Below are 23621 nucleotides of genomic sequence, written 5' to 3' on the forward strand. Positions count from 1 at the left end.
AGAGCTCTTGACCTCACTTCCTGTCCCACTCCCCCTGATATGCTGTTACGGGTGCCAGCTGTGCTCGCCTAAAAAAAAAAAAAAAAATCCCCTGGGAGACTTCAAGACTGACACACACACACACAAATGTAGTCCCCTCCCAGTCCTCGTCCAATAAATCAGTACCGAGGTGACATCATTGCTAAACAAGCTAAAAGTCTCCTCTGAGCACCCTGAGGGATGGCCAATACCCCCAATTCTCCAGCTAAACCTCCATAGCTGCCTATTTGTGTGTGCACTGAGCACCATATGGAGAATAAAGGCTTCAAAGAGTTTCCCCCTGACCAGCACTGCCATCTCAGACCAATTATCCCCAGCTCAGCAGCAAAAGCAGCAGGATAGCTGTGTGTACGTGAATGTGCTTGGATGCAAGAGATGCAACCGAGAGGTAAACAACAAGGAAGAAAGAATGAGTGTGCCTGATTTTTTCCATCCTTCTAGTTTGAATTAAGTTTGGGAGAGAGCGATCATTTCAGCCTTATGAAACTGAGGTGTGATAAATGAGGAATGGGTAGCACGGCTGGCCTCCACTGGGCGTGTGAGATGGTTTGGTGTTCTTCCAAGCAGAGCTGAGTTAAGCAGAAGCTTTCTGCACACGTGGTTTGGTTAAGTGAAGATATTTAATATGACAGCAGAAGGCATGCAAGCACTCAGCGTGCGTTGTAATCAGCACTTTGTTACGAGCTACGCCAGTTTAAAGTGATGTCATTATAAAAACTTGCAAAACATTCAGCTCGTGAATCTTCCAAAATCAGAGCCACACCAACTTTGTTAACTGTGTTCAGCTTACTGTAAACTGACCTTTATTTCAGATGGTCAGAAATAACAAGAAAACAGGGTAAAACAGCTTTTTTGGCCTTTACGTCATGTGAATCAGTCTAATAACTGCTATCCCACCAAAGTCCTGTGTTGATATATGAAAACAACCCTGCAGCTGTTTGGTTTCCTATGTCTTCATCAACTAACAGGTAGAGAATGAATTAAAACGAGTGTTCTTTGTTCTGCCATCTTTGGGCCCATGTTAGGAAGCAAGTTCAACACACAGATATCAGGATGCTTTTGCAATCTGGCTAAACTATAAAAGGGATTTTAATCTGATGTGGACAAGAACGCCTTATAGCTAGTCCTGGAACAGTCCTGGTATTTATAAACTCAGAGCCAAGCACTTCAATTTGTCACTTGGACTCAAGCGGACTTCAAATACTCATAAAGTCAGAAACTATAACTCAACTTTATGCCCAATAACTTTTTTGACAAGATGCCAACTGAACAGGTCAACCCAGATCTTCCGAAATCTAGCTATGATCATTTTCACTGGCTACCATCAGACCGACAACACGTGACTGCAGATATATTTTGAAGCACGTGTTTTCAGCACAAGACTAGCACCTAACTTGTGTCTAGTTAGCTCAAAATTGTGTTGGGCACTTGAAGTAAGAACAGCAAGGCCATTCAATTAAACACCTTATAAACCAATGGGAGCCTGATTGTCTACAAAACTGCTTTACGCATTTTCTGTTGTGCCACACAGGACAGTTTAATCTCCTCTGCTAAAGAGACATGCTGATGTACTTCATCATCGGCAAACATAGCACCAAAAAACTTGCATGGCTGAAAACAAAAATAGGTTAAATGAAGTCAATGAAATGATAACGTAAATAAAAATCACTGAAACTCCAAGATGATGTCCCTTAAAATGTCTGTGTCAAAAATCATTATTTTAAAAAATATAAAAAGAGAGAAATTGAAATCCTTCAGTTTCCTTGCTTAAGCTACTTCAATGACTATTATTCTATTCTCTGTTGACGTGTAATTCTCATTGTCAAATGACTGGGAAATGGTTACAGCTCTAAAGTGGTTCAAGAAAACTGTGACATCAAGGGGGTAATTTCACCGTCTCAAGCAGAAGCACGTGGCTGATTACAAGAAGTCCGAGAAATCATGTGAGAAACTAGAAGAAACAATAAAAATCACACACGTGCTGTGATACGCGTTTGCGTAAAGGAAATCTGTGTTTCACAGCAGCAACGTGAATATTGTTGTAAACGTAAACAGCAATGCTATCATATTATTATTTCAAGAATGTTGGGCAAAACCCCCCAAACAATTCATGATTTAGGCAAATCAAAAACAGTTTTAGGACTATAGTGTCTACAACATGCATGCCTTTTCAACCTTAGGCACCAATAGACTGTTGTTTTTGTTTCTGGGTTTAATAGCTTGTCTAACCACAACAAACAGGCATCACAATTACTGTGGCTATTATTTTACCCTTCAGATAAACGACAAACATCTGTGGTGATCTTACAAAGAACAAAATAGAGGCATAAATGTAGAAGACAGTATGAATCACTGACAGGGACACTGGATACACACACACACACACACACACACACACACACACACACACACACACACACACACACACAGAGCGAAACAGGACCTTGACATGTCACGGCATGAAACACTCAGGTGCAAACGAAAAATAATACACAGTATTGTTCAAAAGTCCTCAGCCACCCCTCTTTTCTTTTTATTTTGTTTCCAAGAAGCCCAAATGTCTTGTAATTTTTAGAGTTGTCATGAGCAATAGCTCCAAATGGAAATGTGGCAAAGAACCAATTTTTTAATTATATTTTAGGCACTTTGTTACTAGCAACCTGTCACAAAAACATATTTTCTTCCATTTTTTGTAGCAGAATCTATGCAAAAATACCAAAGATAACACACTTTGACAGACAAACATATTTTCGCACTAATTTGAGGAAACTGGCCATGTGGTGTCACGGTCCGTGGAGATAGACCGTGTGGGAATGTGTGCGTTGGACCCAGACGCGAACACAAGCGAAGATGCAGGAGTGGATTAAACAAAAGCGAGCCTTTTATTATGGCTGATAACAGAACAAACCAGAGCGAGGGCAGTATAAGGGTAATAGTTCAAACAGAAAACCTAAACTGGACATAAACTAAGAAAAAGCTATGGCTGGAGATACGGAACACAGGGGGTGGTAACACAGACGACGCGACACAGACTACATGAAACACAGAGACTAAATACACAAGAGGGATGATCAGGGGAAGTGGCCACACATGGGAACACAGCTGACACAGATAAACGTAACAAGACATGGCAGGAGTAAACAACACTGACGGGAGACTGTCAAAGTAAAACAGGAAGTACACAGGTGCAAACAGGAGGAGAGAGAGAGCACGGGCATAGTGGGCTGGGGAAACATGGAATGAAACAAGGAGGGGAGATGAGGGCTCACAGATACGTAGAGGGGCACACAGGGGATAAAAGTCACAAGGGGAAGTCAAATAAGGAACACCACAACAGGACAACTTAGGAAACATGGCCTGAATAAGGAACGAAATACAAAAATACAAGAAACTAAGAATACTGGGCCCACATGGCCCAGGACCATGACATGTGGAGGACAAAAGAACTGTTAAACCAAAATGAAAAAACAACAGCAAGAGAAACAGTATCTAAAGTGGAGTCTTTGAGCTGACACAGGGTCTGAGAAATGCATCTGACCCTTTAGCTTATCCATCTACTTTTCTTTACTGAAGCTTCATCAGAAATGGTCTCAGTGAAAGGTGGCTTTCAAGAACCCATTCTTCTTGGGAAACGGAGAAAAGGCTACACAAAGCTAGACTGAAATAACCAATGACAGGTCTGAAGGAGGAATCCAAATATGACATTGTTTGGTTAAAATTGTCAACAATATGGTAGAGGTACAACAGTGAGTGTCTACAGGCCTCTGTAAAACATGGTGGAGACCATCATGGTTTAAGGCTGCATTTCAGCCAGTAAGGTTGGAGATCTTGTCAAAACTGATGGAATTATGAATAATTATGAGTATCACCAAATTTGCATCCACCATGCAGTACCATCTGGAAATGGTCCGACTGACAACAGCTTCCTATTTCAACATGAAAATGATCCCAAGCATGTTTCCAGTGCAGTCAAAGCAAACCTGGATAGAAAAAACACGCTACAAGTCCTGGATTGGCCACCCCAGAGCCCAGACCTCAATATTACTGAAGCAGTGTGGGATCATGTTGACTGTGAATGGAACAAAAGGAAGCCAACATCCAAAAAGGAGCTTTCAATGTCCTTCAAGAAGCCTGGAGAACTATTCCTAAATACTACTTACAGACACTACAAGAAAGCGGATCTAAAAAGGTTCAGGCAGCAATAAAGAATAAAGGTGGTCATGCCAAATATTGACTTTCAAGCTCGTTAAAATTGTACAAACTCTGTTTTTGCCTCATACACTGCATTCCCATCTATGTTTGCACATATTTCCATAAATCACTGCACCCATTTCTCCTTTTTATTGCTAAATGTAAAGATGTGAGGGGTGGTTCAAGACTCTTGCACACGTTGCAAGCAAAGAAACCAGCTATCAGTAGATTCAGCCTGCTATTTTCTCTAAACTGGATTAAAAGTAAGATTAGGTAGTGATTGTCAATCCCATTAACTCAGCAGGGGACAAAGCAACTGCGTTACATCATGGTTGAGAGGGGTACATGGGCCCGCTTTATTTTACTTCAGTAAATATATAGGTCAAATACTGTACTCTGTACTACTGCAATACTCCTCTGTGGCCAAGCAGGTCATTCACCCTGTCTGTAAATGCAGTGTGTTCTCATGACCTCCCTGAAGCAGGCTGATGTTAACACTCACGCCAGCATCTCGTGATTAAAATCAAGCTTGGCTAGCTGGTGACAATATGATTTGATTGGTGTATTTCCTGGCAGCCCTTGTCCAGCTTCAGCAAATGTTTGTCTGTTTCAGATGCAACGCCATGCCTATTAAGGGCAGCAGTAATGTGAGTGAGATCTATATCTGCGGGTAGATCGTCTGTCTGGCTCCACTCATCCATACTTGCTGGACAGTGTAGGAGAAATTCTCAGCATCGACCTGAACGCACCCCCCCCCCCCCCGGGAACAAGCGAAGGTCAATCTGAAGCGAAATGAAAACCAGAGGAAGAGAGAAAGAAAGGGAAAGGAACAAGAGTGCAGATAGAGGCTGGGATTGACTTCAAAGTGCCCCAATCTTGCGAGTTTTCAAAACATCTACGCCCTGTTTTTACCTCAAACAAGAGCTGCTTGTTGTGATAATAAACGAGCCATTTTCATGCCTGATCACAAACCTTAAACCTAGACTAGGTTAGAATCTCCCAAGCTATAATAACAGTTATAAAACATCAGGAAATAATCATGATTTAAAGGAAAACCAGAGCCCAGCATTGCACTTTTCCAACTCTGACTGATTTACAGTGACAGTTTCTGTATGTTTACATTTGCACTCCTGGTGTAGTGAAAGAACCGCATGTAGGCCACCCCCTATTAAAAAAAGAACAACCTAAGCGAACACAGACGACTGATGTTTATGTGCTTGTGCAGTGAGAGATAAAAGCGATGGGTTAAACAGATGTGGCTCCACATTAGTAGCTCGTATGACAAGGTAGCTTTGAAGTCAGAGACTGAATGAGAAGCCAGCCGATTGCTGTGATTTATAATTGCTTTGGAACTTTGCTGCTGTGGTAAAAGGATGCTGTTTGACACACTGAGGAGCGTGTCTCTTGAAAAGTTTGCTGTACAGATCTAACTAAAGGGAAATTAACGTGCACGTTCCCCTGTTTTTCTTTCTTTCTTTTTTTAACAGAGGGCGCTAATGTGGTTTCACTTTGCCCTTAATATTTGTAATACTGTTGCAATGCTGCGGTCAGATTTTGAATGTAAACTGTGAGCTTTTAATGATTTTTTTGAACTGCTACTTTTTCTTAGGGGAATCAAGTCAAAGTCTACATCTTATACGACTTAAAAAAACAACAAGAACTGGGTGCACAAGTTTGAATCTGTGGTTGAATATAACCCCCTGTGTGTTATTCGCTAATAACACACAGGGCCAAAGCCAAAAACACTCTGTTTTTATGAGACAAAGAGAACCTGCATATTGTTAGAGTGGAAAACCTACAACAGCATTAATTGCTTTTCCCCACATTCATCAAAAAACTGCTAGCTAATTTTCTGTCACTCTACTAATTGGATCACTTATGCCATTTAGTACATTTTATGCTAGTTTTTACATGCTTTGTTTACAGTAAATGCTGCATCTACACTGTGCAAACGGGCCCTTCTTACATCAGACATCCTCACAACATTTACTACAGTCTGTTTTATACACACTAAGCAGCCATTATAAATTTTTAGAAAACATTTGATTAGTTGCCAGCTGATTGAGGAAATGTATTCAATTCAATTCAATTTTATTTATATAGCGCCAAATCACAACATAAGGCGCTTCATAGATACAGAGAAAAACCCAACAATCATATGACCCCCTATGAGCAAGCACTTTGGCAACAGTGGGAAGGAAAAACTCCCTTTTAACAGGAAGAAACCTCCGGCAGAACCAGGCTCAGGGAGGGGCGGCCATCTGCTGCGACCGGTTGGGGTGAGAGAAGGAAGACAGGATAAAAGACATGCTGTGGAAGAGAGACAGAGGTTAATAACAGATATTATTCAATGCAGAGAGGTCTGTTAATACATAGTGAGTAAGAAAGGTGACTGGAAAGGAAAAACTCAATGCATCATGGGAATCCCCCAGCAGCCTATGTCTATTGCAGCATAACTAAGGGAGGATTCAGGGTCACCTGGTCCAGCCCTAACTATATGCTTTGGCAAAAAGGAACGTTTTAAGCCTAATCTTAAAAGTAGAGATAGTGTCTGTCTCCCGAATCCAAACTGGAAGCTGGTTCCACAGAAGAGGGGCCTGAAAACTGAAGGCTCTCCCTCCTATTCTACTTTTAAATACTCTAGGAACAACAAGTAGGCCTGCAGAGCGAAGTGCTCTAATAGGGTGATATGGTACTACAAGGTCATTAAGATAAGATTAACTAGTAACTAGTAATATCAATTAAGTCATTTCCTTAAAAAAAAAAAATCTTTATTAACACAACAAAAACGATACGCAAGCACAAAACAGCTATAATCTAGCGATGAGAGATATTGTTATTCAGAAATTTACATTTTTAGCACATATTAATATTAAAGTGCCCAACTGTTGATGAGAAAACGTGAGTGGACTCTTGTTTTCATTCCCTTTTAAGGCATTTCAGTTACGAACATAATCTGCATACTTATCATGGTTCAAAAGTACTACAATCCTTAGCTCAAATACAAGATTTACTTTAACAATATATAATCTCTAGGTACTGATATACTTGCAACAGGACCCCTGAGTAAGGTCGATGGTTGCAGACTCTGTGACGCGAACCACGACCCTTACATGTAAGGAACACAGACACACAGCCGCCTTCTTCCAAAAATGCCATGTTACCTTTAAAAACAGCACGTAAACCTGACTTTGTTCAGGTTTGTTATGATATACAGACACAAGCACTTGGTTAAAAGCGACTTTACTAAACGCAGCAGTGTTATAAATGATAAATCACAGCAGCTGGACAACATGAGGGCACGTCTCCGATCATTAACAAAGTATTTTTAAAAAAAATTTAAACCCCACAAATCTCATATAAAACGACCTGAAATGGTTTTAACCCCTTAAACACAGCACCGTGCTTATAATTAAGCATCTGCAGCGCTGCACAGACGGAGAAGTTTTCGCTCTCCGTTAGCTTACTCGCTAACGTTAGCCAAGTTTAGATCACATCAGCATCCGAGCTGCTAGCGGCACCGTTTGGCCTCCACAACAGTCAACGAGCCGCTTTCTCTGGCAAAACACCTCACACGCACTTCTTACCTTGTGTAGCCGTGTCCTCCTGTAATGTTTTGGTCGCAGCTTTGGAGAAAAGGTATCCGAAAAGGCAGAGTAAAATCGCGGCGGTCCTGCTCCGGTCCACAGCCCGCATCGTTGCAGATGTGTTTAACAACGCAAACGGCTCGAGGAACAAAGTGGAAATCAAACCCGTGTCTGCTAAAAACTCACTGTTCCCCTACGGCACCGCTTATCCCACAAACCAGGCGACTCTCCATGTTCAGCAGCTTCAGCAGCCACGATTTTCCGCCTGTAAAGCTGCCTTTCTCCTGCCCCGCTGTGCATCCCCCTCTCGGTCGCCTTTTTTCTTTTTTTCTCATCGATGGGTCAGGGTGGAAGACGGCCCCATTCCTCTGAGCCACATGCCCCAGAACGGCACCAACAGGCGGCTTCTCCCACACGCAGCACCAGCGCCTCCACCTGCCAGCCAAAGTTTTTACAACTTTTACTTTCTAGGAACAGAAAAAAGCTTACAAGGGGCAACAATGAATTTTTTTTTTAAATTTTATGGGGGGGGATGGAAAGAAATATAAATTTCTAGCAGTTTAAATTCAATAACTAAATGTAACAGTGACTCTAGAAATACAGTTTCAATATTAAAATATTCGGAAAATAGATTTTCTGTGCACTTTGACCCTAACATCTAGTCTTCACCTTATGCACAGCACTGTGCAAACATTTTCAGTGTTTCATTTCTTTATTTTGCTTCCATGTACCCAGACTTGAGTAATACTCCTCCATCTTTGGGCACTTTGTCATAACCAGCCTGTTATAAAAATTAAATTTCGTCTTTTTTTCTTTCTTTTTCATGAAAAAATGCAAACGATTATACGGTATTATAGGCATACAACAAAACAAGAGACAGCCAACATCAACAGAAGAGTGAAATACAAGACACCTGGAAGACTACTTTAAGTAATTTTATGTACAATGTTTTCATTCATGTTTGCATGTTTCAATAAATGCATTTTTCCAGCGAAATATGAAGAAACATAGGGTGACTCAAGACCTTTCTGTAAATATCCAAATTCCACATCCAACAGTGACCCTTCGTATGTTTTTACTGGAAATCTGATATATATTGCTGGTGGACTGAATCATGTCACAGCTATGAATAAAAATATATATTTGCATTAATCATATTTCACTTTGTTTGTGTTGCAGACTCTGTCAGTTTGTCATGACACACTGGGACACTGAATAGTATGGGGCTGAGCTGTTATCAGTGCATTAGCCTTTTGCTCAACAGCCAGTATATTAAGATCTAGAGGTTTCCTCACCATCTAATCACTATTTAGTGCCCAGTTTTTCTGTAGAAAATATAAAACATGTACATAGTTGAATAGATTAAGTACTACTGTATTTGAGCCAAAATAGTCAAAGTCCTCATGCTGCATATTTGCTTTTTGTGCCAATAGCCTCTAGTAACTGACTCAATTTAATATTCTTTTAACATGCAAAGCCCAGTTGAAATACTTGGTGCTACGTCAGGTGGACACAAACACTCTTACAGTGTCCTTCAAAACATTGCCCTGGGACACCCTGATCACAGATTATGTTTAGTTATGGCTTTCTCGGCTTCATGTCCGCGAGCATGCAGGAGAATTTTTTTGTCATTTGGAGTTCAAAGGCAGATCAAACTCTCCACCAGGTGGTGATAAGCTGACAGCTCTGCTCCTCTTCACTCAGGTGTACAAAGTATTTAGCTGCAGGTCTGATGACATGGCAACAGATTGGTCATATCACCTGTTCAACAAATGGGAACTCTGAGTTTCCTGGTCCAGAACAGTGATTGGAGTAAATTCAATCAACTTGTGAGTATGTTCATTCTGAGTTAAGAGAGTAAGTCACCATCGTAACATCTTTACATATAAAAACAGGAAGAAAAACAGAGCAATTTGATCAGTTTGTGCCACTTTGGCATCATCACATCAAAGAAAGAATAAAGTTTGAAATTAAATCTATACATTTTGTCAGTGTTCGTTTTGCCAGTAAGAACTTTGATCAGATAAAGCTGTATCCTAACTTTACATTTGATTTTATAGCTAATTATTCATCATCATCATCATCGTTTATTTATATAGCACTTTAAAAACACACAAGGCCGACCAAAGTGCTGAACAATAGAAACATAATAGATACCATAAGAATAATAAATACGATAAAATAACAAACATAGTGAAAACAATAAAATATAAGTAAGTGCAAGTCAGTCAACCACTGAGTCAAAAGCCAGTGATTAAAAATGCGTTTTCAATCTGGATTTAAAAACCATCACTGATGTCGATTGCCTAATGTGAAGAGGAAGATTATTCCAAAGCTTAGGTAATTATTCAGCCGAAACTTGACAGGACAAACTGTAGGAAACAAAAAGTAAAGATCAAATGTGGAGAAACGGTTGGGACACCTGGTTAGATCAGTTACCCAGATCGCAACAGACTCCAGACAGACACACCCTCGGTAATTCTGATAAATAAAGCAGTTGAACCAGTCTGAAACGAAAATAATTTTTTGAAATCTTAGTATAGTAGAGGAAGTCTAGTATAAGGAAATTAAACAGAGGATAAATGTAGCTGTTGTTTTCCCGAGAAACTTGTAGTTGCCTTTGCTTTCTTGCCACGTTTATGTAATAAGAATCCCCCCCCCCCCTTTCTGTCTAGCTATCTTTATATAAAGTTGCATTGGTATGTCAGCATAAATGGAGTCACATTTTGTCATGTAATTTCAAATGCAAATTTTCAAAGACTTCAACAAATATGAGCGAACAAACAAACTGTTTCTTTGCAGTTTGTCACAGTTGCTGTATTTCCCAAGGAGTCAAAAATGCCAATGTGTCGTGTTCAGAGATGGAGAAACATGTAGGAAGGGGAGGATGAAAGAAGAAGGTGAGAGATTATAAAAAAAAAAAGCCCAGGTTCACAAGTGAAATTTGATTAAGTAGGTTAATCAAAACTTTTTTTAGATTTTTTAAAATTAGATGTTGGATCCATACATGATGTGTTGACTATGTTTAACGTGAAATGTCTTGCAAAACAAATTAAAGTATGCTAACTTTTTGTTATTCAAAGGATTGATCACATCTAGGGTCTTATTTACACTCACTAAATTCTACCTATTATATTGGTTTTATAGTGTGTAGTGGCAGGAAATCAGCCATAGGGTTCTGCTGATATCTTCTTGAATTCAGTTGGTTAAATCCACAAAGAACAGCTCACAGAACAAATTTAATTGGAATTTTCTCCAGTTACTCCTTTGTTTTACTCCACCCCAGGACCTGGTCTGGTCATATGACTCACTGTGAAGTTCCCTGTTGGCAGCAGTGGTAAAGTTAAAACCAATACTGAACCACTCAGTCTGCTGTCACTGATGTCACATCACACAACAGATATGAAGCACGCTCCTCTCTTAATCCTCATACTCAACAACTTCTGTGTCTTCTCACAGAGTAAGTAAGTTTTAAGCTAACAATCTATTGCAACTTGTTTGTTCTGGAGCATGCAGTTCATGTTAAGCACCCATAGTCATTTTTTGTTTCTGTTACTCAAGAATGCAAATGCCTGAAAAGACATTATTAGACATAAACTGTACATATTAGCAGTCATATGACTTGACATCTATACTTTTAAGTTGTAACCACAGTTTTTTTTTTTCAGTTCCCCATGAAATGACCTACGTAGTGGGCTGTTTCGTCCAAGGCCTGACAGAGGTTCAGTTTGAGTTTGATGGCGAAGAGTTTTTATATGCCGATTTCCCAAAAAAAGAGATTGTCTACACCGTTCCCAATTTTATTTTTCCCGATCCGAGTCATGTTTTGGTGGGTTTGAGTATCCTTGAAGATGCTTTGGACAACAGGATATGGTGTTTACTAATTACAAAAATTGCTGAAATGGAAGAGAAGTATGTGCCAGAAGAAAAAGGTAAATCAACCTCTGCATCAATCTCTGTACAGACATGATTGAGAAAATGCTGAAGAAAGTTTTACTTGTGTTTTTACCTCCTCTAGACCCTCCAGAGATCGTCCTCTTCTCTTCTGACAAAGTTGAGCTGGGAGTAGAAAACAGCCTGATCTGCTTTGTGAATCACTTCTACCCACCTTCCATCAATGTTACTTGGACCAAAAATGGCCATCCGGTGTCCACGGGGGTGTCACTCAGTCGATATTTCCCTAATAAAGATCAAACCTTCCACCAGTTTTCCACTCTGACATTCACACCAAGTGAAGGAGACTTTTACAGCTGCACTGTGGAGCACTCGGCACTGGAGACACCCAAAACAAGAATCTGGGGTAAATATTTGACCTTATGAAGTCACTAAAAACAGAAATTTCATTGTGTCTGTAATGACTTATATTGTCTTTAACTTTCTCTACAGAAGCTGAGGTCATGAACAGTGATCAAAGTCTTGGACCAGCTATTTTCTGTGGAGTGGGATTGAGTCTGGGCTTACTGGGAGTCACAGTCGGAGTATTTTTCTTTGTAAAGGGACACCAACGACAGTAACTTCTGTGAGGTTAAATATAGTCAGCATATGATAAACAAATACTATATTATTTCTGCACAGTACCATTTAAAGCCAATAAAGTTAACACACACAAAACAAATCCAGTAACTCAAGATGTGATAGAGACTAAATGTGAGTTTGTACAATGTATACAGTGTTTAATAAACTTCGATGTACATCATGTAAATCAGTTGTATTTTTGATTTTGTCTTCTTTGATATATTAACCACATAACTTGTAGAGATTGTGGTTCTTATAAAACTATAACTGTTATTTTTGTTTATACTTTGCATATACATATATTTAATTACATTTTTTATACAAAAACATGATAAAGTGATTCAAAGCTTTTTGTATTCTGTGTGTTTCTTTTTGTGTTTTACATAAATACTATATTCTACCAATACAAAACTTGCTTTACTAGTAATGTGTAATGTTCTGTTTTGTTTGTGTAATGACTGTATAGTCATGATCCACAAAAAATTCTGAGCACTCAATTTGACTGAAGTGGCACCATGAAAAAAATGCTGGTTCAAAATCTTTACTTCCCTGATTTTTAACCAAATGTGTTTTTTTTTTACTTCTTTTTTTTTTTTTTCATTGGTAATCTGAGATTTTTTGCAAAATAACTGGGGAGGTACCCAGTAACAACAAGAGCACTGAAATCAAAACAATACATTTCAGGAACTCAACTTCCTGATTTTTACAACTCAGTGCCAACTTTAACCACTGCTGTCTAGGTGTGATGATTCAGTCACTCTACTCTTATTTACCAGACAGCATGTCTCATACTCACAGTTTTCTTCCTTTCTTTGTGCTTTTGCTCGTCTTTTCCACAGAAGGTAAGTTGGACTTTTTATTTATACTGCTGATCAAAGTGATACAACAAACTCAAATAGCTACTTAGCAGCTATCTGTTTAGCTGTAGCATGTGATGTGTGATGATAGGATATACATTTAACTAGCCATATTAACTACTGTTTGTTGGAAAACATTTTTCAGGCGCTCTCTTTGGATATTATGTGGCTCATTGCCAGTTTACTTCCCCTGACGGCCACGATGCCATGTACGTGGAGCAGTTTTACTTTAATAAGGTGCTAGAAGGCCAATACAACAGCAGTGTGGGGAAAGTAGTCGGTTACACAAAGAACGGAATAGAATTTGCAGATAAGCTCAACGGTGACCAGGGCTTTATGAAACATGAGGTATGGAAATCAAACCTTTGCAAAAGAAATGTCCCACTGATTGAGCTCCAGAATTCAGGTAATTTTCACAAAACATCACAGCAATTATCTCAAAACTGTCTCTCTTTCTTTCTGTCTACAAACAAAGTCAAGTTTTGTTTTAATGACTTGTATGTTTCCTCTAGTCGAGCCCTACGTTTGGCTGAGGTCTGTGGATGCAGCAGACAGCAGACATCCAAGCATGCTCGTCTGCAGCGCGTACAACTTTTACCCAAAACAAATCAAACTAACGTGGCTCAGAGACGGAAAGCAGACAACAACTGATGTGACTTCCACTGAGGAGCTGCCAAATGGAAACTGGCTCTACCAGATCCATTCCTACTTGGAGTATACACCCACACCTGAGGAAAAAATCTCATGCATGGTGGAGCATGCAAGCCTCATGAAGCCCCTGATATATGACTGGGGTAAGAGAGTATTTAATGCCACCTGTATCTGAGCTTTAGATTAGACAATTACACAACATTTCATACTATTTTGGACATGTTTAGCTAAAGCCAGTTAACTTAATAATAAGTAGTTACATTTAATCCAAATCATTAAAGTACATTTTTCTGCCTGTATTTCTGTATTTTGTAACTGATTATCATTCAAATGCGACTTTGCTTTCTTTGTGGATATATCCACATTTCCCAGCATGCATTCCTTTGAAATTTTATGAGAGAACTCCAACACAGAATTCACAGAGTAAAAGGCCCATGCTGCCACACATTAAAAACCACCAAGAGAAAAGTGATCAGAAAAGTGAAAGATATGTAGATGTAATCTGCTGCTGCTGATAAATGTGTTTTCAGAACCATCGCCTGACTCAGGGAGAGATAAGATTGCTGTTGGTGCAGCAGGGCTGCTGCTGGGTTTGGTGTTTTCATTTGCTGGGCTCATTTACTACAAGAAGAAATCCAGTGGTGAGAGATTCTTTCTAATAAACATAAAAGAATGTTTTTGTCATGACAGCATCTACTGATAAGATTTATTGATAAAAATGTTGAACCTTTCTGCAGGGCGGGTCATGGTGTCAACAACCGAGGTAGATGTTTATATTTAACAGTTATTTTTCCATCACTTTGAAACAGATGTGGAAACATCTACCAGACTATAATAAATCTCTTTTTCTTTTTTCTGCAGGTTTTATACCCCGATGACACACTTTGAGTCGGAGCAGCCTTTTGGATTTCACTGAGATTTTGGTTCTGATTATGTAAAACGTTGTGGTCGACTTGCTTGTCCTTAAACTGCCGTCTGAGCTTTTCACAGACGCACAGAGACTCACATCATCCACATTTTCTCCTCACACTGTAAACTTGATCCAAACTCTGAATCACATCAGCTGAGCTTCCACCAGCAAACAGCTGTGTACTGTTTCCTGTCTGCTTCATTTTGGAAAGAAGAATTTAAAAAGTGAATGTAATATGATGTTTTGTTTTGGGTTTTTTTTTTAGCTTACTCTACCGCCCTCAAGTGGCCAAAAAATCAGTTAATGCAGGTAAACCTTCAGCACATGTCGAAAATGGCAGCTGTAAAGCACTGCGGGGTGAAAACAGGAAATGGGCAGTAAGGGCATAATATTTGGACATTGCAGAGAAAATAGTAATTATTCAAATTCATGTTTATCTAGTCTGTGTAACAAACATGTGTCATCCTGTCTTTCTATCCCAGCTACCCTGGTGTGGATGGTAAATCAGTTTCACTACAGATATCAACTACAATCAACTACTGATAATAAATATAACACTTGTGTTTGCTTAAACATTCCATCCATGTGTGGTTGAGGACATACATCCACAGGCCATTTCTTTAGGTACATCCATTTAACTGCTTGGTAACAGAAATATTTAATTAGCTAATCACATGGCAGCATCTTAATGTACTTAGGCATGTAAACATGGTCAAATCCAAAGGGAGGCAGGTGATTTAACCAACTTGAACATGACATGGTTGTTGGTGCCAGACTGGAGTGTTTCCAGAACTACTGATTCTTCCACAGAGAATTGTATGAAAAAGAGAAAATATCCCATCAGTGGTAGTTCTTTGGGTTTAAATGTCTTACTGATTTCAGCGGTTAGCAGAACAGTTTTGGGTTCATAGGAAGGCCACAGTAATTAAAATAACCACTCGTTACAACCGAGGTTTGCAAAAAAAAAGTAAAGAAAAAAGAAAAAGCACTGCAGCAGCAGAAGCCCACACTGAGTACCACACCTGTCAGCTAAGAACGAGAACAGTTGTTACAGACTCAAAAGTGGACAATAGAAGATTTGAAAACTGCAGCCTGGTCTGATGAGTTGATTTCTGCTGCAAAATTCAGATGGTAGAGTCAGACCGTGGTGTAAAAAACATGAAAGCCTGGATCCACCCTACCTTGTATCAACAGTTCAGCCTGCTGGTGGTGTAACAATGCTTGTGATGTTTTCTTAACATTATGACCATGGTGTACCATCTTCTGCTGGCTGCTTCCACCAGGATAATACAACATTGTCACAAAGCTGAGATCATCTCAAACTGGTTTCTTGAACACTAAATTTAGTTCGCTGTCCTCAAATGGCCTCCAAGTAAATAGATGTCAATCCAACAGAGCACCTGTAGGATGTAGTGGATCAGGAAATTCACATCATGGTTGTTTAGCCAACACTAAATTTTATACAAAAACGATGATAAAGTGATTCAAAGCTTTCTGTGTGTTTCTCTTTGTGTTTTACATAAGTACTGTAATCTACCAATACAAAATTTGCTTTACTAGCAATGTGTATTGTTTTGTTTTATAAATTACACTTAGAAAAGATATAAATCCTGAGTTCTCCATTTGACTGAAGTGGCACCATTACTTCCGGATTTTTAACCAAATGTATTTTTTACTTCTTTTTCCCCATCGGTAATCTTTATGCAAAATAACTGAGGAGGGAATATGAGACCCACTGACATTATGAGCACTGAAATCAAAACAATACATTTCAGGAACTCAACTTCCTGATTTTTACAACTCAGTGCCAACTTTAACCACTGCTGTCTAGGTGTGATGATTCAGTCACTCTACTCTTATTTACCAGACAGCATGTCTCATACTCACAGTTTTCTTCCTTTCTTTGTGCTTTTGCTCGTCTTTTCCACAGAAGGCAAGTTAGACTTTTTATTTATACTGCTGATCAAAGTGATACAACAGACTCAAATAGCTACTTAGCAGCTATCTGTTTAGCTGTAGCATGTGATGTGTGATGATAGGATATACATTTAACTAGCCATATTAACTACTGTTTGTTGGAAAACATTTTTCAGGCGCTCTCTTTGGATATTATGTGGCTCATTGCCAGTTTACTTCCCCTGACGGCCACGATGCCATGTACGTGGAGCAGTTTTACTTTAATAAGGTGCTAGAAGGCCAATACAACAGCAGTGTGGGGAAAGTAGTCGGTTACACAAAGAACGGAATAAAAGTTGCAGATAAGCTCAACGGTGACCAGGGCTTTATGAAACATGAGGTATGGAAATCAAACCTTTGCAAAAGAAATGTCCCACTGATTTATGATGAGCTCCAGAATTCAGGTAATTTTCACAAAACATCACAGCAATTATCTCAAAACTGTCTCTCTTTCTTTCTGTCTACAAACAAAGTCAAGTTTTGTTTTAATGACTTGTATGTTTCCTCTAGTCGAGCCCTACGTTTGGCTGAGGTCTGTGGATGCAGCAGACAGCAGACATCCAAGCATGCTCGTCTGCAGCGCGTACAACTTTTACCCAAAACAAATCAAACTAACGTGGCTCAGAGACGGAAAGCAGACAACAACTGATGTGACTTCCACTGAGGAGCTGCCAAATGGAAACTGGCTCTACCAGATCCATTCCTACTTGGAGTATACACCCACACCTGAGGAAAAAATCTCATGCATGGTGGAGCATGCAAGCCTCATGAAGCCCCTGATATATGACTGGGGTAAGAGAGTATTTAATGCCACCTGTATCTGAGCTTTAGATTTGAAAATTACACAGTATTTCATTAGTTACTTCATTTTACAGGTTTGCACATCTAAATCAACTCAGTGAGAGCTTAAACATAAAATATAGTTAGCTGATACTAAATACAACTGAACCAAATGCAAATTTTCTGCTTTTTGTTTGCGTAAAACAAGAAACTTGTCAGCTTAAGACAAGAGATGTTATAAAAGGTGTTTCATGCTATTTTGGACATGTTATCTTAAAGCAAATTTACTTAATAATAAGTAAATTCCATTTACTCCAAATGATTTAAATACATTTTTCTACCGGTATTTTCAGTCAAGTCAAATTGATAATCATTCAAATGTGACTTTGCGTTATTCTTGGATCTATACAATCAACATTTTTCAGCATGTATTCAATTTGACATTTTATGAGAAAACATCAACGAGGAATTCACAGAGTAGAAGGCTGATTTTGCCACACATTAAAAACGGCCGAGAGGATTTAGCGACATAGCAGTGACATAGCAGTGATGTGGTTAACACTGTCACCTCACAGCAAGCAGGTTCCTGGTTTGAAACTCCTGGTTGGCCAGGCCTTTCTGTATGCAGTTTCTCCCTGTGCGTGTGTGGGCTTCCTCTAGCTTCCTCTTCAAGTCCAAAGACAAGCATGTTACTCTAGGTCAGCTGGTACTTCTAAACTGGCCATCCACATGAGGAAGATTAATAAAATACTGCATGAATGTACAACACATTGTAGTCTAATGCACTTTAGAGTTATTAATAAAGTAAAAGTATTGTCATCTGATTGACTCATGATTCATATATTTGATATATATCAGTCTAAAATATGTAGATGTAATCTGCTGCTGCTGATAAATGTGTTTTCAGAACCATCGCCTGACTCAGGGAGAGATAAGATTACTGTTGGTGCAGCAGGGCTGCTGCTGGGTTTGGTGTTTTCAGTTGCTGGGCTCATTTACTACAAGAAGAAATCCAGTGGTGAGAGATTCTTTCTAATAAACATAAAACAATACTTGTGATAAGATTTAATGATAAAAACGTTGAACCTTTCTGCAGGGCGGGTCATGGTGTCAACAACCGAGGTAGATGTTTATATTTAACAGTTATTTTTCCATCACTTTGAAACAGATGTGGAAACATCTACCAGACTATAATAAATCTCTTTTTCTTTTTTCTGCAGGTTTTATACCCCGATGACACACTTTGAGTCGGAGCAGCCTTTTGGATTTCACTGAGATTTTGGTTCTGATTATGTAAAACGTTGTGGTCGACTTGCTTGTCCTTAAACTGCCGTCTGAGCTTTTCACAGACGCACAGAGACTCACATCATCCACATTTTCTCCTCACACTGTAAACTTGATCCAAACTCTGAATCACATCAGCTGAGCTTCCACCAGCAAACAGCTGTGTACTGTTTCCTGTCTGCTTCATTTTGGAAAGAAGAATTTAAAAAGTGAATGTAATATGATGTTTTGTTTTTTTTACCTTACTCTACCGCCCTCAAGTGGCCAAAAATCAGTTAATGCAGGTAAACCTTCAGCACATGTCGAAAATGGCAGCTGTAAAGCACTGCGGGGTGAAAACAGGAAATGGGCAGTAAGGGCATAATAATCACTAATCACATGGCAGCATCTTAATGCACTTAGGCATGTAAACATGGTTAAATCAAAAGGGAGACAGGTGATTTAACCAACTTGAGTACTTCAAAAACTATTGATGTACTGAGATTTTTCCAACTGTCTCTGGGGTTTTACAGAGGATGGTCTGAAAAAGAGAAAATATCCAATCAGCGCCAGTTCTTTGGGTTTAAATGTTTTGTAGATGTTAGAGGTTGAGAACAGAATGGCTTTGGGCTCATAGGAAGGCCTCAGTAACTAAAATAACCACTCGATACAACCGAGGTTTGCAAAACAAAAAGCACTGCAGCAGCAGAAGCCCACACCGAGTACCACACCTGTCAGTTAAGAACAGGAACAGTTCTTACAGGCTCAAAAGTGGACAATAGAAGATTTGAAAACTGCTGCCTGGTCTGATGAGTTGATTTCTGCTGCAAAATTCAGATGGTAGAGTCAGACCGTGGTGTAAAAAACATGAAAGCCTGGATCCACCCTACCTTGTATCAACAGTTCAGCCTGCTGGTGGTGTAACAATGCTTGTGATATTTTTCCAACAGTATAACCATGGTGTACCTTCTGCTGGCTGCTTCCACCAGGATAACACACCATGTCACAAAGCTGAGATCATCTCAAACTGTTTTCTTGAACACAAAATTTAGTTCACTGTCCTCAAATGGCCTCCAAGTGAATAGATGTCAATCCAAAAGAGAACCTTTGGTATGTGGTGGATCAGGAAATTCTCTGAGGCATCTGTGCCATCAAACATTAAAGCAGCTCTGAAGGCGATGTGATACTAGTAAGTTATACCTTATAAAAAGGCTGCTGAGTGAAAAATAATGTGCTTTTTGCAAATAAAACAAGCTGTCCCCAGTTAGAAAATATACAAATAATTCATACATAAATACAAATTTCCTTATTGTAAAAACTTGATACGTTATAGTAGGAAGACTAGCCAACAGGGGCAGTGATACAATGTAATATTCAGCCAGAAAACCAGTCATGTGGATGTTACTTTGATCCTTAATGTAGAGTAAACATTGATGCAGAGCATTTACTGTCAGTCAATAACATTCGCTGTTGGCAGTGAATTCTGTCCAGGATGACACACCCTGCCACACCGAAAATATAGTTCGGGAATGATTTGTTTGATGTCTTTGTTCTGAAACAGCAAGTCCAAAAATAAAGAAAAAAATTCAATGAAGAGCTCCAATAAGAATTTCTTTTGCTTTAACTTATTACTATTCACTATAAAACACTGTAAGCTGGTTAAACTTAAAAACGTAACTCTGCTGTTGCTTGGAAATGTTTTCAAGGAAGTAAACTTTTTTAAAAAAGGAACAGACTTTAGGCTAATTGCAGTCAGGTTTGTCAGTAATCACTGGATCAGCTGTTCCATCAAAGTCAACAAAAAACCGACAAAGGCAGAGAAGAAGCAGCCAGAAACCATGACGTAACACTGCAGTGAAAGGAAAGTTCACTACAGATCTCCTTTGGAAATATTTAAGAAAAATGGAAATGCCTCCAGTGTGTCTGAAAGTACACAGGGCATTTTAGTGAGAACATGAGAAATCCACAGGGACCTGTGAACCCTGCAACTGTGGACACTCACTTCATTCATTATACACCACTTCTGCTTTCAGGGTTTTTACTACTTCTGTATACTTAAAAAATTCAAACGTACAGATTTCTGTGGCTTAACGTGGATAAAACCATCATCGTTTCATTATTATTAAATGAGAACCACAATTTAGGAGTATAGGAGACACAGATTTTTCTCTCTAAACTACAAGAGGGAAAGGATTTTATACCCATATGTGTGTGCGCGCATGTGTGTGTGTGTTTATAAGCAAGGTCTTCACCGTCATACAGAAAAGTTGCCTCCGAAATTCACATGATGTTATGAAAGTTTTTACACCATCTTTTCGGCTTTACCGCAGTTCTGCTCCACATTTCAATACTTTCCGGCTTCCTTATCCTGCTGTTGAAGCTCATTCTGAGGTTTTTGTTCTAAGATGGGTCACATGTTTAGTTTCCTCAAAAAAGAGGAACCGTCAAAAAAAACAAAACAAAACTGCACTATAAGCTGAATGCACGAAAGTTATGTAGCTACTGGCAAACGATCTCTCTGAGGTATCTCGCCTGTTCAACCGGTTAGACTGCTGCATTACCATCAGTGGTCATGTGTTAAGAAGGTGTAGCTGGGCTTTATTGTTAACTGACCCTGAAAGAGATCGTAGTTTGCATTTTGTTCAGTTTGGACCAGTGGGGGAATTTCCAATGATGGCCACCTGCAGCTCACACATGAGGCGCTCTGCTCTCGTTATCCTGCTGCTCAACAGCTTCTGCGTCTTCTCTCAAAGTAAGGATGAATTTCTAATTTACTCCTTTACTATAAACTCATACTATTCAATGTATGTTTGAATTTTCTCAATTTGTCTCCTTCTCAAGTCATCTGGTAACTTGAATTTTCTTGTTCACTAATACTACTGTGAGGTTAACAATAACACCCCAGCTTCACTGGCATGTATTTCATCACTGCTCTTCGTGATGCAGTCCTATTTTTCTGTGTAGTATTATATTAGATCATTAACTGCACTGCATGAGGTTAGGATTGTGCTTCCACCTGGGTTCATTCATGCGTTAACCTGCATTACAAGCCGGACACTCTGGAAACACATGATTTGATGTTATGAAATGTGTTACATGTTTCCTTTATTTTCCTTTAGTTTGTTATTTAATACTCCTGTCTTACTCTTTATATTTTATGTACAGTGAAAATAAAGGGCTATTCTGTTCTATTCTGTTCATACTAATACATTTATTGTTATTCTCTTGTTTGCATTTTTTTGTCTTTTTTCTCAGTTTCACATGAAATTACCTATGTCGTGGCCTGCTTTGTTGATGGGAGAACTGAGGCACAGTTTGAATTTGATGCTGAGGAGCTTATGTATACAGATTTCGAAAGACATGAAGTTGTATACACGGTGCCCCGGTATTTTATATTTAACCCAAGTGAAACATTTCAGAATTTGAATGTATATAACAATGCACAAAAAGCCAAGAGAGCATGTCCAGCACTTCTGTCATACTGGACAGTAGAGGAAAAAAATCCACCTGAAGATAAAGGTAAAGGATTTTTATTCTTGTGTTAACTTCATGTTGTAACATTGCTGATAAGATCTGATGATGTTAATTGTGTTTGATCCTACCACAGACCCCCCCGCAAGCATTCTTTACCCTGCAGATGAAGTCAAGCTGGGAGTTGAAAACAGCCTGATCTGCTTTGTGAATTACTTCTATCCACCTGACATCAATGTTACTTGGACCAAAAATGGTCATCCAGTGTCTGAGGGGGTGTTGCTCAGTCGGTATTTTCCCAATAAAGATCAAACCTTCCACCAGTTCTCAACTCTGGTGTTCACTCCAAGCGAGGGCGACATTTACAGCTGCACCGTGGAGCACTCGGCACTGGAGACACCCCAAACAAGAATCTGGGGTAAATATTTGCCCTAATGAATAAAAATAAAATGAAAAGATTTGTTTACTGTAGTCAGTAATTATGTTCTTTTTTTTCTTCTTCTGCAGAAACAGAAATAATGAAAAGCCATGAAAGTCATGGACTGGATGTTTTCTGTGCAGTGGGCCTGACTCTGGGCCTGCTGGGAGTGGCAACGGGAACATTTTTAATTGTAAAAGGACTTGAAAACAAAAAACAATATCTATCTTAGAGATTCCACACATGAAAATCACACAAATAAACAACAAAACTGGGGCACAATTCAACAATTAGGTCAGTCCAAAGGTTTAAAATTAACTGTAATGAAACAGCATCCACTAATCACATCCAGTCTTTATTGTGAGAAGTGTTTCAGATTCACACAGGAAATTCAAAAGGCCATTTGACTTTTTATTTCCTTATTTAAATTGCTGCTGTTTGCTTGGGGTGTTGCAGCACTTTTAGTTAACATGTAGTCATTTTCTGCAGTAGTAGCTCTGCAGTGTAGTGGTTTGCACATTCTTCTAACAAGCAGAAGATCTCTGGTTTGATCCTGGCATGAGACACAAATCCCTTGGGGGTTGTGTCAGGAAGGGCAGAAAAGTTTGCCAAGTAAGAGATATGGAGTTGCTGGCTGTGCTTCAGACACAAAAGCAGTGAGAAGTAGCTTGTTATTATGAATTTTAAATAAAATGTGCTAAAACAGAGTCTCTAGGAGGCAGCAGTAAAATGCAACAAGGTTTTCTCAAGTAGTGAAGACTGGATTAATATGTTTGCATTATATGCACAATAAATATAGTTTGCCATAGCTGGGCAATGAAGCTAATTTTTGTCTGTAACCAAACACCACCTTTATTGTTTATGTAACTTTGATTGTTATTTAATCTTCTTTTCTATACCAGCAAAATAAAGAAATCTTTGTTGAAAAAAATGACTGTTGTCTTTCAGCTCTTTATCTTTGGTTCCAAAACCCGTAAAGCTCT

The 23621-nt window shown here is 39.1% G+C and overlaps 5 protein-coding genes across 8 annotated transcripts in view; 4 read left to right on the plus strand and 1 right to left on the minus strand.

Annotated features, from left to right (window-relative positions):
- The window catches only part of fam171a1 (family with sequence similarity 171 member A1), a 61552-nt gene that overhangs the window by 18498 nt on the left and 19433 nt on the right, over nt 1–23621 (minus strand). For 2 of the 3 annotated variants that reach the window (XM_085292142.1, XM_085292141.1), the window contains exon 1: nt 7818–8205. The exons of the other annotated variant lie outside the window; for it this stretch is intronic. In XM_085292142.1, coding sequence (XP_085148268.1) covers nt 7818–7926 — 109 coding nt within the window. In that variant the 5' untranslated portion in view covers nt 7927–8205. Of the gene's footprint in view, nt 1–7817; nt 8206–23621 lie in introns of those variants that run through there. 3 annotated transcript variants of the gene reach the window in all.
- LOC146564383 (rano class II histocompatibility antigen, B alpha chain-like) lies at nt 11155–12775 on the plus strand. Of its 2 annotated transcripts, none has more exons than XM_085292151.1 (4): nt 11155–11277; nt 11486–11749; nt 11836–12117; nt 12204–12775. In XM_085292151.1, the coding sequence occupies exons 1-4, from the start codon at nt 11199–11201 to the stop codon at nt 12329–12331; spliced, it is 753 nt and encodes a 250-aa protein (XP_085148277.1). In that variant the 5' UTR covers nt 11155–11198; the 3' UTR covers nt 12332–12775. The 2 variants fall into 2 exon arrangements, with proteins under 2 accessions (XP_085148277.1, XP_085148278.1); XM_085292152.1 differs by having other exon boundaries at nt 11196–11281.
- LOC146564384 (rano class II histocompatibility antigen, A beta chain-like) lies at nt 13033–16283 on the plus strand. The gene is made up of 6 exons (XM_085292147.1): nt 13033–13174; nt 13335–13595; nt 13702–13983; nt 14371–14481; nt 14578–14603; nt 14702–16283. The coding sequence occupies exons 1-6, from the start codon at nt 13078–13080 to the stop codon at nt 14726–14728; spliced, it is 804 nt and encodes a 267-aa protein (XP_085148273.1). The 5' UTR covers nt 13033–13077; the 3' UTR covers nt 14729–16283.
- On the plus strand, nt 16584–20312 carry LOC146564385 (rano class II histocompatibility antigen, A beta chain-like). Its single transcript, XM_085292146.1, has 6 exons — nt 16584–16683; nt 16844–17110; nt 17217–17498; nt 18394–18504; nt 18583–18608; nt 18707–20312. Exons 1-6 carry the CDS (start codon nt 16587–16589, stop codon nt 18731–18733), a joined length of 810 nt encoding a protein of 269 aa, XP_085148272.1. The 5' UTR covers nt 16584–16586; the 3' UTR covers nt 18734–20312.
- LOC146564386 (H-2 class II histocompatibility antigen, A-U alpha chain-like) lies at nt 21109–23536 on the plus strand. Its single transcript, XM_085292139.1, has 4 exons — nt 21109–21501; nt 22005–22268; nt 22357–22638; nt 22728–23536. Exons 1-4 carry the CDS (start codon nt 21420–21422, stop codon nt 22868–22870), a joined length of 771 nt encoding a protein of 256 aa, XP_085148265.1. The 5' UTR covers nt 21109–21419; the 3' UTR covers nt 22871–23536.

Source organism: Mchenga conophoros, linkage group LG11, assembly GCF_057382185.1.
Source record: "Mchenga conophoros isolate Kocher_MC1m ecotype Shallow Benthic linkage group LG11, M_conophoros_male_GT1.1, whole genome shotgun sequence".
Taxonomy (NCBI): Eukaryota; Metazoa; Chordata; class Actinopteri; order Cichliformes; family Cichlidae; genus Mchenga; species Mchenga conophoros.

Coding starts and splice junctions, on each gene's coding strand:
- LOC146564383 (XM_085292151.1), top strand. CDS start 11,199: ATGTCACATCACACAACAGATATGAAGCACGCTCCTCTCTTAATCCTC. Junction 11,278..11,485: donor CTTCTGTGTCTTCTCACAGA/GTAAGTAAGTTT, acceptor TTTTTTTTTCAG/TTCCCCATGAAATGACCTAC. Junction 11,750..11,835: donor GTATGTGCCAGAAGAAAAAG/GTAAATCAACCT, acceptor TACCTCCTCTAG/ACCCTCCAGAGATCGTCCTC.
- LOC146564386 (XM_085292139.1), top strand. CDS start 21,420: ATGATGGCCACCTGCAGCTCACACATGAGGCGCTCTGCTCTCGTTATC. Junction 21,502..22,004: donor CTTCTGCGTCTTCTCTCAAA/GTAAGGATGAAT, acceptor CTTTTTTCTCAG/TTTCACATGAAATTACCTAT. Junction 22,639..22,727: donor ACCCCAAACAAGAATCTGGG/GTAAATATTTGC, acceptor CTTCTTCTGCAG/AAACAGAAATAATGAAAAGC.
- LOC146564385 (XM_085292146.1), top strand. CDS start 16,587: ATGATTCAGTCACTCTACTCTTATTTACCAGACAGCATGTCTCATACT. Junction 16,684..16,843: donor GCTCGTCTTTTCCACAGAAG/GCAAGTTAGACT, acceptor AACATTTTTCAG/GCGCTCTCTTTGGATATTAT. Junction 17,499..18,393: donor GCCCCTGATATATGACTGGG/GTAAGAGAGTAT, acceptor ATGTGTTTTCAG/AACCATCGCCTGACTCAGGG.
- LOC146564384 (XM_085292147.1), top strand. CDS start 13,078: ATGATTCAGTCACTCTACTCTTATTTACCAGACAGCATGTCTCATACT. Junction 13,596..13,701: donor GATTGAGCTCCAGAATTCAG/GTAATTTTCACA, acceptor TGTTTCCTCTAG/TCGAGCCCTACGTTTGGCTG. Junction 13,984..14,370: donor GCCCCTGATATATGACTGGG/GTAAGAGAGTAT, acceptor ATGTGTTTTCAG/AACCATCGCCTGACTCAGGG.